The sequence below is a fragment of the Leguminivora glycinivorella genome, chromosome 4, assembly GCF_023078275.1.
Source record: "Leguminivora glycinivorella isolate SPB_JAAS2020 chromosome 4, LegGlyc_1.1, whole genome shotgun sequence".
NCBI classification, from domain to species: Eukaryota; Metazoa; Arthropoda; class Insecta; order Lepidoptera; family Tortricidae; genus Leguminivora; species Leguminivora glycinivorella.
The window spans coordinates 21,084,423-21,101,015 of NC_062974.1; the positions used below are offsets into that span (position 1 = coordinate 21,084,423).

General features: G+C 36.1%; 1 protein-coding gene across 4 annotated transcripts in view; it reads left to right on the top strand.

Moving 5' to 3' along the window:
- Window positions 1-6,645: 6,645 nt before the first annotated feature.
- Window positions 6,646-16,593, top strand: part of LOC125225514 (guanine nucleotide exchange factor DBS-like) — a 180,343-nt gene continuing 170,395 nt past the window's right edge. For 2 of the 4 annotated variants that reach the window (XR_007176992.1, XM_048129269.1), the window contains exon 1: window positions 6,646-7,165. Coding sequence is in view for 3 of the 4 variants with exons in the window: in XM_048129269.1 (XP_047985226.1) it covers window positions 6,997-7,165 (169 nt within the window). In the remaining variant the exon portion in view is untranslated. The remainder of the gene's footprint in view (window positions 7,166-16,593) is intronic. The other 2 variants (XM_048129263.1, XM_048129262.1) reach the window with 2 other exon arrangements.

Here is a 16,593-nt window from a genome sequence, read left to right on the forward strand (position 1 = left end):
TTTGGTGTTGCAACACTTGCAACCTATTTTGAAAGGATAAAATGTAAAAGCGTATCTGCTTAACTACTTCATCTTGTTCTGCAGTTCAATACTAAACAGGTCTTCCGCCGCGGGATACATAGAAGACTTCTTTTTGTCAGAAAATTTGAACAGTTTTAGTTCTGTTTGCAATTTATTTATTTATTTATAATGTATTCGGATGCTAACAATAATGAAAGTGCAGCGTTTGATACGGTACTCAGTGTCACTTGATTGATTGAGTTAAATTGATATACATTTACATGAGATTATCCACAAATATTCATGAAAAAAACCCTGCCTGCTAAGCCGCGGTCCCGGCGGATTCGAATCCCGGTAAGGGCATTTATTTGTGTGATGAGCATAGATATTTGTTCCTGAGTCTTGGATGTTTTCTGTGTATATAAGTATGTATTTATCTATATAAGTATGTATTCGTATCGTCGCCTAGCACCCATAGTACAAGCTTTGCTTAGTTTGGGGCTAGGTTGATCTATGTAAGATGTCCCCCAATATTTTTGTTTATTATTTATTTACTTATAGTCATACTTGTTATGGAGAATTTTTGGCCAAAAGCTGCACTTTTGGATGGAAGCAAGCCGCTTTGCATGGTGATAGTAGACATTATAGTAAACGATTTTTTCCGAGGATATCGAAATTTCATCTCTTAGGAAGCCGAGCGTAGCGAGGTGTTTTATGAAAATGAAAAAAATTCTATCTTTTTATTGTATCGTCTGATTTTGACAAAACGTATCTCAAATGAAAGGTATTAATTTGTGTAATTTAAAAAAAATACAAAGAAAAAAATTTAAAAGAAAAGTAAGAAAAAAAAAAAAAAGTAAATTTCCGTCTCGCACTGAATAACTTCAAAGAATGACAGACAAAATGTACAATGTCGATATACAAGTTTTTTTAATCGAAGACAGATAAATTTTTAGTTGAAAACTGAAGACCGCATCGAAATCAGATCAGCATTTTTTAAGATACAAGTTGCCAAAGTTGGGAAAGATCGCTTTATATGGCCACTTTGAAATTCCTTTGCCAGAAAGTCAGAAATAACATGTTTTTCTGACACAGAAAAATACATAGTAACAGTACACATCAAACTAAAATTAAAAATTCCGAGGATATTATAATTTCATCCCTTAGAACGACGAGCGTAGCGAGTCGGTTACGAAAACCGAAAAAAAAAATCTCATTTTTTTGTACGTCGTCCGATTTTGACAAAACATGTTTCATTTGAAAGGTATTACTTTATGTAACTTAAAAAAAATATTGAAAAAAATTGGAAAAAAATGTAAGATTTAAAAAAAAAAAACCTTAATTTTCGTATCACACTGAATAACCGCAAAAAACGGTAGACACGGTGTATAATTTCGATATATGATTTTTTTAAATTAAAGACAAATAAATGCATGATTATAAACTAAAAACCGAATCGAAATCGAATCAGTAGTTTTTAAGATGCAAGTTGTCAAAGTTGGCTTAGTTTGTTTATATGGTCGCTTATAATAGTTATAATATAAATTCCTTAGCCAGAAAGTCAGAAACATTATATTTTTCTTACAGTTAAAAGTATGCATAGGTAATAGACATCATTATAAACATTTTTTTACAAGGATATAAAAATTTCATCCCTTAGAAACCCTTACAAAGACGATCCAATAAAAAAAACTGCCTTTTTTTTGTTTTTCGTAACAGACATCGCTACGCTCGGCTTTCCAAGGGATGAATTTTTTATATCCTCGTAAAAAATTGTTTATTATGATGTCTATTACCTATGCATACTTTTAACTGTGAGAAAAATATAATGTTTCTGACTTTCTGGCTAAGGAATTTATAAGCGACCATATAAACAAACTAAGCCAACTTTGACAAATTGCATCTTAAAAACTACTGATTCGATTTCGATTCGGTTTTTAGTTTATAATCATACATTTATTTGTCTTTAATTTAAAAAAATCATATATCGAAATTATACACCGTGTCTACCGTTTTTTGCGGTTATTCAGTGTGATACGAAAATTAAGGTTTTTTTTTTTAAATCTTACATTTTTTTTCCAATTTTTTTCAATATTTTTTTTAAGTTACATAAAGTAATACCTTTCAAATGAAACATGTTTTGTCAAAATCGGACGACGTACAAAAAAATGAGATTTTTTTTTCGGTTTTCGTAACCGACCTCGCTACGCTCGTCGTTCTAAGGGATGAAATTATAATATCCTCGGAATTTTTAATTTTATTTTGATGTGTACTGTTACTATGTATTTTTCTGTGTCCGAAAAACATATTATTTCTGACTTTCTGGCAAAGGAATTTCAAAGTGGCCATATAAAGCGATCTTTCCCAACTTTGGCAACTTGTATCTTAAAAAATGCTGATCTGATTTCGATGCGGTCTTCAGTTTTCAACTAAAAATTTATCTGTCTTCGATTAAAAAAAAAACTTGTATATCGACATTGTACATTTTGTCTGTCATTCTTTGAAGTTATTCAGTGCGAGACGGAAATTTACTTTTTTATTTTTTCTTACTTTTATTTTAAATTTTTTTCTTTGTATTTTTTTTTAATTACACAAATTAATACCTTTCATTTGAGATACGTTTTGTCAAAATCGGACGATACAATAAAAAGATAGAATTTTTTTCATTTTCATAAAACACCTCGCTACGCTCGGCTTCTTAAGGGATGAAATTTCGATATCCTCGGAAAAAATCGTTTACTATGATGTCTACTATCACCATGCAAAGCGACTTGCTTCCATCCAAAAGTGCAGCTTTCTTTTCATAACTAGTATGACTATTATTAAATAAGGTAGTAGTGCCACTCAAGGAGTAATTTTTGATATAAATCGCTTTAATATCGTAAATGTGTTAATTTTACTTTAAAATTTGTTTTCCAAATGAGCTTCTTAAAAATTGCAATGGTATTTCTGTCATTCACAATATTCGAATTATTCGTTTTATCCGGATTTTAACGTGCAAATTATCCGAATTTCAAAATCAGCGGATATATCCGGATTACAATACAAGCCCTATTCGGTGTCACTCCTAAAGTAGGTACTTACAGGCGACCGTACCGACATATGTCAATTAGGGACGCAGTTATTTGTAAAAAAATGAGAAAGCCTTATACGGTCAACCGGGGTGGCTTTAAAACGCAGGGGTGACTTTGAAAATTTAGTTTTAAAGTCATACTGTAAGTAAATTCGCGATTTTCTATGGTAGATTTACAAGAATATTTATTGATCTATTATCTATCTACTAATTACATGAACAGTTTCAGTAAATAATGAATGATGTTAATTTTAAAGCCGTTCAAATACCATCAAAGTAACCCCAAATTTTCCTAAAGCCACCCCGGTTGACGTAGCTCTCCCGCTCTTACAATCCCGTACTTGTTGGACCTTGGTCGGTTTGGTCGTCTGTAGACAGTGTAGACACTAATACACTCGCCAACTACAGTTGTGTATTCCATGTAGATACACCAAGGGCCCAATTCTCAAAAGCTTGTAACTTATTGTAATAATTTTCTAGAAATGTAAGTACATTATGCAAAATAAATAAGATATTTTTATTGCAGATAAAAGCTTTGACATAGATGATGAAGATCTAGCCTTCAAAAAAATATATATAGAGAAAAAACTACCCCATATCCAAGCGATTCTGATGACCTTGAGTTGGATGTAAGTGCTTATAGTGTGAGAAAGCTGTATAAAATATAATCTGCACTAATTTGTATAAATATGTGTGTTACTTAATCTGTGTGAATTTGTAATAGTGATATGTTTTTAAATGTTTTTAAGGACCAAGATGCAGTCCTTGAGAGAGCACAACCCATGCAATCCATTTATAGTGAACCGGAACCGGACGCGATGTGCCCTTGTTCATGCAAGCGTAATATAGTTGCAGTCGTTATAAGAAAAAAGTTAGAACAAGTTCCCGAAGAGAATTTACGGGCTTGTTTAGAAGATCTCGAAAATAAAATAGAAAAATATTATTAAATGTGTATCAAGATTATGTGTACTCTATCATAATTATAGCTTCAGTGTAAAAGTCAATCATATTTTGGTACATTCGTTAGTGAAATATCGTTATAAAATAAGGGTTATTCCACTAGTCAGAGTTACCACTAAGTTGTTACCAGTGGTAACTACAATGTTATTTTCCCATAGGCAATTACTGGAAAGATTATATCATAAGATTCATAAGTTTTGTTTTATTTTATACACATGTAAAGCATGACCAGAAATATATGACTACGCGCCATGTAGCGGAATTTCATTAAAACTATTTTCTTCATAGTCATCATACTATACTGAACTGTCACTCCATACATCAGAATAACAGCGCACTCCTGCCTGACAATAGTTATTTATATTTCTGGTCAGGCTTTAGTTTCTTAACCATACTTACCATATCCAACGCGATCAATGTTATTTTCACCAAATCTAATGGCAACAGCTGAGACTGTTTCCTCACCTTTAATTGATTGGCCTCAATGGCCACTGCGTAAGAGTCGTTAGAGGTGCACATTGACTTGCCTAATATCAAGGACGATAGATACCGGGACTGACAAAGCCCATACAAAAGTTTACCTCTGAAATGTCCCATACATTTCCGAGCGATTATTTCCGAAAAAATTAACAATATCAAAAAATGTTAGTAGTAAACCCCTATTCATTTTTTAATACCTATCCAACAATAGGTATATCACACGTCAGGGTTGAAATGAAAAAAAAATCTCTCCCCACTTTACGTGTAGGGGGCGGGCACCCTAATAATGTTCTCATGCAATGATTAGTTGGTTTCGATTTAGCTTAATATATTTTTTGTTCTTATTTATGGTGTCTGTATTTAGCTCTGCCGTGAAAAATATTTAAAGAAATAAGGAGGCCGTTTCATCATCGCCACCAGTACAAAACAAGGTCCCACGTAAGAAGAAAATAAACATCGACGACTTCGATACAGGCACAAGCTTCATGAATTTTAGGCTGTGTGGAAGTAGCAAGTCTTCAAACCTAGCTTATTAAATTGTCATTCTCTAAAACCATGCTTTAATTTTCTACAAATATTAACGCGAAACGAAACCCAGTACTCGCTGTCCCGATTATACATGACGTCGGCACATTATTGCCATATGAAAACGATTTGTAGCGACACTCTTCCAGGGTCAAATAAAAACTTGTCAGGCTTTAGTTACTAAAAAAATCCGGATTTAATCCGGAGTTCGGATTTTGCCCTAAAAATAATCCGAAAATCCGGATTTTATATTATTGCAATCCCTAGGTATAACCCAATCCTTTCAGAAAATATTTACTTTATCACAAAATTATTTTAAACTTTCTTTTTGACATCGAAAAGGCTTTAGTTTTTTACATACCGAATAACTTTATTTCGGTATCATGATTCCTTTTAAGATAATTACATTATGTATAAGGTAAGGAATAATATTTAGAATACCTAAAATATGACAAATTTGCATTCTATTCAAATCAGTACGAGTATACTTCACGGAGTCCAAAACTATACGCAAATCAGAAGTCCAAAACTAGAAAAATATAGATAGAGACTATAGAGAGCGATTGCGGGCGCCGGTCAGCTCGAGCGCGAGTACTTGCGCCGCCGGCGTACGCGTCTGTGTGCGTGCGCCACGCGCACACACAACTTTACTATACAGGGCCTCTCTGTGGGTTCCGCCCCCGTCAACGCGACGGCGATAAAGACCTAAAAATCTGAATTCGTGCTTGCCTCCTGTATCGTCTTAATCCTTTAATGATTCCGTTAACGTGAAACTTTAAGTAGACAGGTTTTATGAAGACAATTGGCCGGTGAGCCCTACAATTTTAAAATTTGCCGCCCTTTATACATGGTGTATATTCTATGCTGTTTCTTCCTATCCTAATAGTTTCAATATCAAGCATACACTATCACTGCACGTTCGCTGTTTATACGCCGAAAGTTGCAACTCAAGTAAATGAAGTAAACAAAACAAACAACCTACCTTCACCTTCATTGCCGGCCGCGGCCGGCCGGCTAACCGAAACAGAAATATACATGAACTTTGTGTGAAAAAGAGACAGCGAAAGGCGGCTCGTGCGTCGGCGAAAACGTTCGGCTCTGGCGCTCGCTACAGTCGCTATACCTACTCCCGCGCGGCTCGGAACGAAATAATATTGGTTTTAGGAACGCTAAAATTCTGTTCGTTCATTTAAACGTTACTGTAAGGAACTGTTCTTTGAGGGAACGAAATAAGAACCGAAACCGAAATTATTTTGTTCCCACTGAACAAAATTTATAATGAACCGTTCGTTTAGGGAACGATATAAGAACCGTAACCGAAATTATTTTGTTCCCATTGAACAAAATTTATAGGTAACGGTTTAAGAACGATATCAAATGGTATTTGGGAACGGGTTCCGATCCCTGCTTGGAGCAATGTTTACAGCAAGGAAAATTAAGCGAACAGAGCCAGCAAATAATTAAAATAAGCTATGATAAGCAGATCAACATATAATATAACTCGAGCAATAATCTTATTAGCAGAAAATTATGATAAAATTAAGAAGTTTTAGAGAACGACACTAAAGTAACGACGATTGGTAATTTAACTCTGGCAGCACTGGCGCTCATCAGCTGTTCCGAGGGATCGATAGATGTCGGTGGGTGTCGCTTTATTTTCGACATCACACAATATACATATAACTATATCATAACGGTATCCGTAGTAAAATCACTTCGGTACCCAATGCGCTAGTTTCTTTCATGGTCCGCGGTCTTTTTGATGTCATCGGTCGTAAACCCGGGTCGATGAACGAATTCGGTTTAAAGATGACGAGAAAATTATGCAATGCGAATTATACTGACGCATCTTTATTTATTTATGGTGGTCGGAAACAAATTTCGGCCCAAAATGCTTAAAATTCCGTAAAGGGAAGGATTGTGCTGTTGTGTTTGTTTTCGGTGTTTCGGTGGTAACGATGGCTAATTCTCCGACGAGCATTGAGACGCAAATAGACAGTTTCTTGGAGCAATTTAAGAGAAGTGCCTCTAAAGCTATGGAGGAGCGAATAGAGTGGCCTGATGGTCCATCTCCTGGTGCGGTGGTGAAGTCTCGCAGCAGCTGCTTCGCGCTGGACTCCGCAGTTGGTGAGTCTATTTTGAATAATGATACCCAGTGACTGACTGGCTTTAAATAAAAAAGCTCAGGAAACAAAATCAAGGCAGGTTGTTGATAAATTGAGATAACGATAACAAAAAAAAAACATAGCTTAATGACTCATGCTTACCTCGTAAGAAAAGAAAGATTTTCCATAATTTTAGTAGTTAGCTCAAAAGCTAAGTGAAATTGACAAATTGTATTAGAACAAATTCAGATTTTTTTTAACAATGTGAACCTGACAGATAATTAATTAGGTACCTTCACCTTGGTACTTACTGTTTTTTTTTTTTAATTTTTGACAATTGAAATAATCTGCCAATCAATATTTCTAGGTGTTGTAGGTACATTAAAAAAAAACTAATTGTTACGTTATGCTCGTTGAATTCTATTTAGTGGATTTTAATTCATTTGGAACAAGGACCATTTAATACTAGACTGATATAGCCCATACAAAAAAGCGTACCCCTCAAAAAAGCTTAGTTTTTGCTTTAAAACTAGATGGCGTTGTTTCGTAACCCGGGAGTGGAAAAAAACATATTTTCACACATATTTTTACTTGTTTTTATATTATACTATGAATAACTATCAAAAAACTTTATTTTAATATCAAAATATTGGCTCAAAACACAATTTTTACAAATTATATTTTTTTGTCGGCCTCGACGTAGTTGTGATCGCTTCGCTGGCTAAGTTTGTTCGCATGTTGTCTAATTATTTCCAAATAAAATTACTAGATGACGTTGGTGGACTAGGAAAATGTCACATCCGTTTCGTTGTTCATTAATATAATATACTTAGTGATAATAAACCTATATGTTGAGCTCAAATACGTTCAACAAAACGCAATCATTGTGCCAACAGATGTGACATCCATGTCACATCACAAATGTCATTGTATGCTTTATTGAATATTCATAATATGGATATTAAATATTTTAGAATCGCAGCAGCAATGCGAGTAGAGATACAGAATTAATAACTGTATAAATTAATAATTGTATGACCAATGACCTCATACATAAAATTACCAGTTTAGGTGACAGAAGGCGAATCCAATTTGTAAACATTAAATGTGCTAAGGAAAAGAATCTTTCCGATTTTCAACGGGACACGGCTGAAGAGGCGAGCTGGTTTCGACTGCGCCCATGCATCTCAATTGTCCAGAAAGTTCATTCGATAATCATTTTGCTTATAATAATCTGAGTAATCACAGTGAATGGTTTGACAGTATTTCAGCTAACATGTAGAGAGACTTGCTAGCTTCGTCGGTCAGGCTTCGTCTTGGAGACAACGCGGATAGTTAGGCCGCCAGGTGTGACACTTTGGATTACGTTTTACGTTTTTATAATAAATTAATGATAGTTTGTATTGTTTTGGTAATATATTTTCTACTCGTATACTACTCGTTTGGTACTCGTATAAACCTAAACTGAGATAATAAATGAATAAAAGGAAATAATTAGTGAAACTCTGACATAAGTAATAATTAATGAGACTAAATGCGTTTTCACATTATCCGATCCGATATCGGATGTAGGACTGATACCCCATACATTACAGGCGCTATCTTGGATTTTTCCCATTTAAATCCTTCCGACATCCGATATCGGATCGGATAATGTGAAAACGGACTAAGACAATAGATACCTTGTTAGTGTTATATACCTATGCCTATGTATATCCCACCAAAAACAGTCTGTTCAAAATAGCCGTCTTGATGGAGCTGCTTGTTTATCTCTAAAAAGTAATGAAATCTACATAAAGTTCCTTACTGCGATTTCTTTATTATTATAGTTAACTAGCCTTTGCCCGCGGCTTCGCTCGCGTGAAATTCGAAAATCTCTCCACAAACTTCCATCCTCCATTCTAAGGAAGTGGGGGGATATAAAAAGAGACAAAAAGTAGCCTATGTCACTTTCCATCCCTTCAACTATCTCCACTTAAAAAATCACGTCAATACGTCGCTCCGTTTTGCCGTGAAAGATGGACAAACAAACAGACACACACACTTTCTCATTTATAATATTAGTATGGATGTTGTGTGACTTGGCCGTTGAAGTGTAGCGGTGCTGGCGACAGATTGGTGCAATGGTGTCATGGAGCACCTGGTTATAAACTTCTTTAATACCCTTGTGTATAAAGAAGTTTATAAGTTTCATATTCGATGGTCCGAGCTAAGGTTCGTAAAGCCATGAAGCCGAGCTGATAATCATTGTCGCTAAACGCCGATCGAAACACAGTCTGAACTGAAGTGGGTGATAAACGTACGATACGAGCAGGTATGCGTACTTATGGCTCGACGACCTTTTTCGATTGTGTGTCACCGTAAGTACGCGTAAAAACCGCTGCGCATAGTAGTCGACCATCCAACGCGTACTTGCTCGTACGCCTATCACCCACTTGACGTCGCGCCAACACTTTATGGAAAAAGCGGGTTTTCGACAACTCCCAATAAGATTTTAGACATTCAAAAATCTTCAATAATACTCAACTGTTTCGGTCGCACTCGTTCAAATATAGGATAGGATTGGTATGAGCGAGACGGTCAGGAGATTGATTGTCAACATGATATCTATCATAAACACCGTTCGAAATGGCCTCATTAAAATCTAAATTTTAAATATATTGAAAGTAATATTACTAATCATTGACGTCACGCTCAAAATGAAAGAGATAGAAAATTTGACAGTATGGTACTCTTTTGCATGATTGTCATAATTCAAAATAAGAACGATGGCAATAAACAGGGACTGAAACATGACACGGGCCCCTAGCGTCATCTATATACTTTTCACTGTATCACTTGTAATGCCGTTGAACTACCGCGTGCGTATTTAAAAAAAAAACGACATTTTTATTCAAATGACACTCTTAGTGACATCTAGTGACATAAATTTACGGCTGCCAACGGGGTACGGTATTTAATATGGACTCTGCTGGTCCTTTATAATCGTCCTTGATTTGGAATAGAATAGGTACTAAATACCAATCGCTACTCAATTGTTAGAATTAACAGAAGTATTAGGTACTTTAGCTTTTTCATAAAACAAACAATAGGAGGGCTCATGTGATCAATTATGGAACGTTTAGATAACCCAGTAAAAATGTACTTTATTTATTAGTTAACTAGTAACAGTAGTAACGCACAAAGGAATCGAGTACCGCCTCGAATTAGGGCATCGTCCTCGAAAATCCGATAAACGAACTTTGCTGCTAGGATTCTTATTAGACAAAAGTAACCAACATAACGATATTCAATACGTAAACTTATACGTATGTAAAATAATATACTGTTATATATTTTTAACAATGTAAACAGTAGATATGTTTTAACAAGAGCTAAATAATTGATACATTCTATGTGAAACTTTGTATAAAATCCGGTCTTCTGTCCAAAACAAAACGCACGTGGTCTTGACGTGACGACTTCCATTTTGCTAATCAAGTCCAATTAATAAATGTCATGTTTCCTAATGTTTCATATCATATTCGAATATTATGTGATCCAATCCCGATGAATTCGTAATACTTATATAAGTTACCTAAAAAAACGACGTTACTAATACCAAATCTAGGTATTTAGGTAATTTTTTACCTATAAAGATATTTCACTCATTTCTCTATGCATACAAAAACTATGTAATTATGTATGTATATCCAGTATATCTAACAATAGTCAGGCTTGTATTTTAACCACGTCGATAACAAACAATTGTACGAGGAATGATGCAAAAGAAGATAAACAAATACTTTTAGTGGGTGACAAAAGCAAGGAGAAACATTATTGTTTCGACTCTTGACTAGTAAATTAATATAGTAATGATGAAAACATATGTCTGCAATAAAATACATCCCAAAGATCGTTCATCGGCTAAACTTACTAAAAAAAATTTGAAAAAACCCCCGACCGCGACATAGTGGACCGATTTTCATTAAACATGGCTAAGAACACTCCCGACTAACTCAGCATTCAGACAAAAAAAACTAAATCCAAATCGGTTCATCCGTTCGGGGCTACGATGCCACAGACAGACAAACGGACAGACAGACAGACAGAAGGACAGACAGACGACAGACACGTCAAACTAATAACACCCCTTCGTTTTTGCGTCGGGGCCGTCGGGGGTTAAAAAAACGTGAAGAAAAATACGATCTCGTAAGGAGATCGAAGGATGCTTAAAAAAAGGGTCCCTGTGCTGGACGTTTCGGTAATAATAGTTATTTGTTATACAAGGGGGCAAAGTTGTATTTTAACGACGAGTGTGGAATTGAAAAACGAGCATGTGAAAGGATTCTATAGTTGAACCACGAGCGAAGCGAGTGGTTCGAGAATAGAATCCTGAACTTGCGAGTTTTTTAACACACGAGAAGTAAAATACATTTGCGCCCGAGTGTAACACAAAACTTTTCCCCTCACTATAGCGAGGAAACTAAAACGCAAAAAATGCGTTTATCACTGCTTCTAGTAGTTCCACAGGTGGTAAATCATCTTTATTACTAGCTTCACCTACTTTTATCAATTTTAAAGCAGTTAATTTGACTTTATTCAAGGTCAAATTACTTTACCCACTAGTGGATAAAATGCGTTTTTACTCGCTGGTATTAAAGGACAAAACACGTGTTTCCGAGCTAGTGAGGGGAAAAATACATTTGTATGTCGAGCACGCAAATATTAGGGACGTAATCCATTTCAACACAAGAATCGTATCTCGGTCCTTCCTCTCCTATAAGATGACCTCGGTATTAACTAATTAAAAAGCTCTTCGCTATATGCTGACTGACCTGATGCGTTGCCAAACTAAATACCTGCACTGGTTGGAATCAGGAACCAGACATGAAGTCGTCAGTCAAGCTTTATTATTTCTCAAATTCAACATGAGAATTATTTTGAGAAAACTTGAGGAGATGTGGCATCAGGTAAAATACCTCTATTTATTCTCTAAGTTAAAACCGAACTGCAAACGACAGGCCCGATAATTCAAACTGGAGAACAATTAGAACACTCAGAACTGGATACCAACCTACTGTACGGGATTACATTTACCTCGGAGTTGTGACGATGATCGTGACTCGTGAGCGAGGGGTGACTGATTAGAAGAGCATATCGGATACCAAATTCTGAGGTTAAAAGAATATCAGGAGGAACAGAAGGATCAACAAAGCAACTACCAACCGAGTCAATTCTGGACTTTTCTATATTCCTGTATGGTTCATAAACCTGGACATTGAGAGCGAGGATGTGTAAACCCTTGATCCCTTGATTAAACTAAAATGCAGTGACGCTTTACGCTTTATCAACATGGCTGGCTTTGGTTCTCATGGTAGATGGAAGACAGGTAAGTGGACATTCACTGACCCAATGATGAAAACCAGGCACAAGAAGAAATTTGTGCAAGTTGTGCATTTGCACCTACTCACTTTCACGATGAGTAAATAGGCATTAGATCCGTTTTATGTAAAATTAGGGAATGCAATTACCGGTCGTTTTTCAAAACCGGTAATTTACCGACAAGCTTCGCCAAAACCGGTAAACCGGTAATTTACCGGTTTTTATTTTATTTAATGAAAAATCAATATTTTCCGTCAAAATCGACAGTTAAGTCGTTTTTTAATAGTCTTTTTCAACCTAACACTTCCAACTTCCAAAAGACAAATAATATTATGAATAAAATTTTTAAAAAGCAGGGTCTTTGTTACAAAAATAAATAAATTTTAGATACTATGTCTTACAATTGGCAATCATCTTCAATTAAATCATCTAAGACACTAGAAATCAAAATCATCACAGATTAATGAAAATATCAGTTTTAATTGTGCAAAGGAATTTGTTATTGTATTCTTATGTGGCAACAACAGGACCCTGATTATGTATCTCATGCCAGCAAAGTGCTGTAACACAGTAGGTTATGTCATATCCTAGTCTGGCAGATTCTGCAACAACAGGCAGGTATCGTCAAGGGCAACAGTACCTACCTGCGAACAGATCCTAAATGTCAATTGATAAAGACGGCTTACGAATTCAGCACTTTGATGATTCTCTGCTGCATCGACTATTTCAAAGCCTTTGACTGCGTCTTTTGATTGACTGCAGAGAAAACCGAGCCCTTTTCCTTTTGGAAAAGTTGTTGACAAGGTTGCATCCCGTCACCTGCCCTTTTCAATTCCTACGGTGAATATATCATCAGAAGAGCCTGATGAAATTGAGAGGGAGTAATCATCATTGGTGGGCATCAAAATAACGAATCTTCGATACGCAGACAACACCACTTTTCTTGCCGCCAATTAAGTGAAAATAGTTGACATCACAAGTAAAATGGAAGGCATCAGTCTGGAAACGGATCTCAACATTAACCACAGTAAAAACGAAGCTCATAGTTACAACACACAGGTGCTCTTGGGCCAGTAGATGACTTCATATACTTTGGCGCAAACAACGACAATACCGATTCTTCTGAAGAAGAAATCAGAAAATGCATAGGAATGGCCAAAAGTGTCCCAGATACAAGGATTATATCCATAATGCTTGCTTCCTCCGAACCGCATATCTATAGAAAAACCGAAACCAGATTGGTCTATGCTCTAGTCTTCTCCACTTTCAGCTACGGATCTGAAATTCGAGTCTGAAAATGGCTGACCGCAACCACATTGACGCTTTCGAGATATGGTGCTGGATGAAGATTTTGCAAATACCCTGGATTTCCTTCCGTACAAAATAAATGTGTCTATCTTACGCGAATTGAAAATCAAGAACAGATTATCAACCATCTGTTTACGTAGACTTTTGGAGATTTTCGGCCAGTAGCGAGGAAAGACGGCCACAACCTTGAACTACTAATCATTACTGGCACGGTTGATGGCAAACTATACAGAGGTCGTATCCAACAAGATGGGCAGATAGATCCGTTCCACCCTCTACTTACACCCAACTTTAGGTCGCACAACTTGATCCTAAGAACCGGTACAGAAAGTCAGAAGAAAATTGACTCTATTGAGACTTCACGACCCTCAGCAATGAAGATACCGATGCGAAGAGACGGAGGACTTATCTTTGAAAATAATCAATTATTTATATAACAAACGGTGAATCAATGGTTTTATCCTTCATTCGGGGTTTAAATTTGGAGTTTATGAAACCAACTGTGAATAGTGATCGTCCACATTGCACAATTGTTGGTTTTATAGAATTAATCAGATTTTTTGTCTTGGAACCGACAATGCAGCTACACACAGTGCAGGCAGGAATATACGGACTCTAGCCGCCGCGAGCTCTCATGACTGGTACTCCTCTCATGACTCTCCATATGACTCAAAATTGCCAGACGTAGGTACGTTTATGAAACGCTAACCATTCATCCCTCTCACACGGATTGACTATCGCTGTATTACAATCGGTAAGATAACCATAATATAAGTTAACAGACATGCTTTCAATACTTAATATACCATAGCAATGACACAAAAATAAACTTTTTCGTGGAGAAAAACTAATTCATGCTAAATAGAGTGTTTACCAGAAGTAAATAAGTGTTTATTTAAGTTATTACGTCAAAAGTGCTTTTTGTAGTCAAATTTTAAGTAAATTCAAATTTCGGTAAAAAACCGAGTTTGGAATAAATTTACCGATAATTTACCGGACCCAAATTTGGCAATATTACCGGTAAACCTAGTTTGCACTCCCTATGTAAAATATAAGCTGATTCAAAATGCCGAGAGCAAGAACTCATTCATACGTGTTCATACATACGCAGGTGATGTTGGTATTATTATTTGTTACGCATCGGTGCAGACCCTCTTGGTTGGTTTTATATTATTTTTACTCTCATATTACCTGCTTACAAAATTTTCTGTAAGTATAATGAAAGTGCTGTGTTTATACATCACCTTATGGTCTTATAACTTATTAATACTCTAAAAACACTGTTCTTCACACAACAGTCACAACGCTTTATTAATTCATTCTTCAGCTTACTTTGGAAACAATGTGGAAAAATCAATTCTTTAGGTCATTGTACTTTCCTTTCCACTGACTTTTCTATAGATATATTAGATATGTAAGTAAAGTACACAGTACACACTTATTATAATGTATATCGTGATTAGGTATTGCAATCCTGTCCGGCGGATCCGGTAATCCGGCCGAATCCGGAGCTTTTTTCATGCTACCGGATCCGGTAAAATTCGCCGGATCCGGTACCGGGTCCCCGGTAATGTAACTCAATATGTTAAAATAGTGCAAAACATTTAAATTTATGCCTACATTTGAACGTCGCTCAACAGGGGATTGCAATTCGGTCTGATTTACAATCAAAAATTAATTTAATACTTATGTTCTTTGCCTTACATGGTCACACTTTTCGTCTACGAATCTGTAGGCAAATCTGTGCTATTGTTTGTGTTAAGGATTGTAGCTTTAAAAATATATTAAAAATAATTTCGCCTGGCAACATTATGCCAAAAAGTAAAAAAAAATATAACCGTCGATTCACTTCACTCTTTTCCCGTGTCGTCTCGAGGAGCATGTCGCGCTAACCTTTTCGAAATTAAAGTAAAATATAATATACTCGTGAAAAATCGTGTGTGAGTTTGTGGAAGGCTGATCGATTGAAGAAGCACGTCGCCTGTTCCATTTTCGGTGTCTGAGCTGGTTAAGGTAACTCGGATTCAAGGTAAGTCTGGACGAGCCGAGATTCGAGGAGCCTGGCCAGCCACCGCCGACTGCTGCATCGTCGCCTACAGCCGAGCAAGGTGAGTGCTTCCCACAATTGACCCAGCCTATCTTAAATTCCCTAATTTCTTGTCGTGTCGTTCGTGTCGTTAAGCTATAAAATTAATCGAATACAGTCCACATATATAATTTAAAGATATCGAAGTAAAATAATCCCCTACATTTTTTGTTCCCTCGACCGGATAATTGTAAAGTGACCGTGGTTAATTTTCGATTTAAAACCCTTTCATTATTAGTTAAATTGTTCGTTGTGAAATCATAAAAACATTGGAGGGTAAGATTAGAAACACTTGGCTTGGGCGTTTTTCCATTAGTTAAGAAGGTGCGTGTTCATACTGTGCATAGACTAAAATTTGTTTCGAGTTTCGATTTAGTGAATTTCTGAACGCAACCATAACTGTCATCGCTGTTGTGTCAAAGTGAAAAGTAAACATAACCTCAATTGATTCCTTACATAAATTAAATTTATATTAAATAGTTTACTAGAGTAACATGGCAACGGAAAGTTTTGATAAAAACCGTGTAGGGCGGGATTACGCCTTTGTGCGGATGGAGTTTATTCATAGCAGTTGCGACTTAAAAGGTTATTGTTTGAGTGACGTGATCAGGCTGGAAGAGGAATTTCACGCCTTTCAAGTTGATTTGTTGACGGCGACTGCAGCTGGTGACCGTAAAAGCGAGCTGGAAATA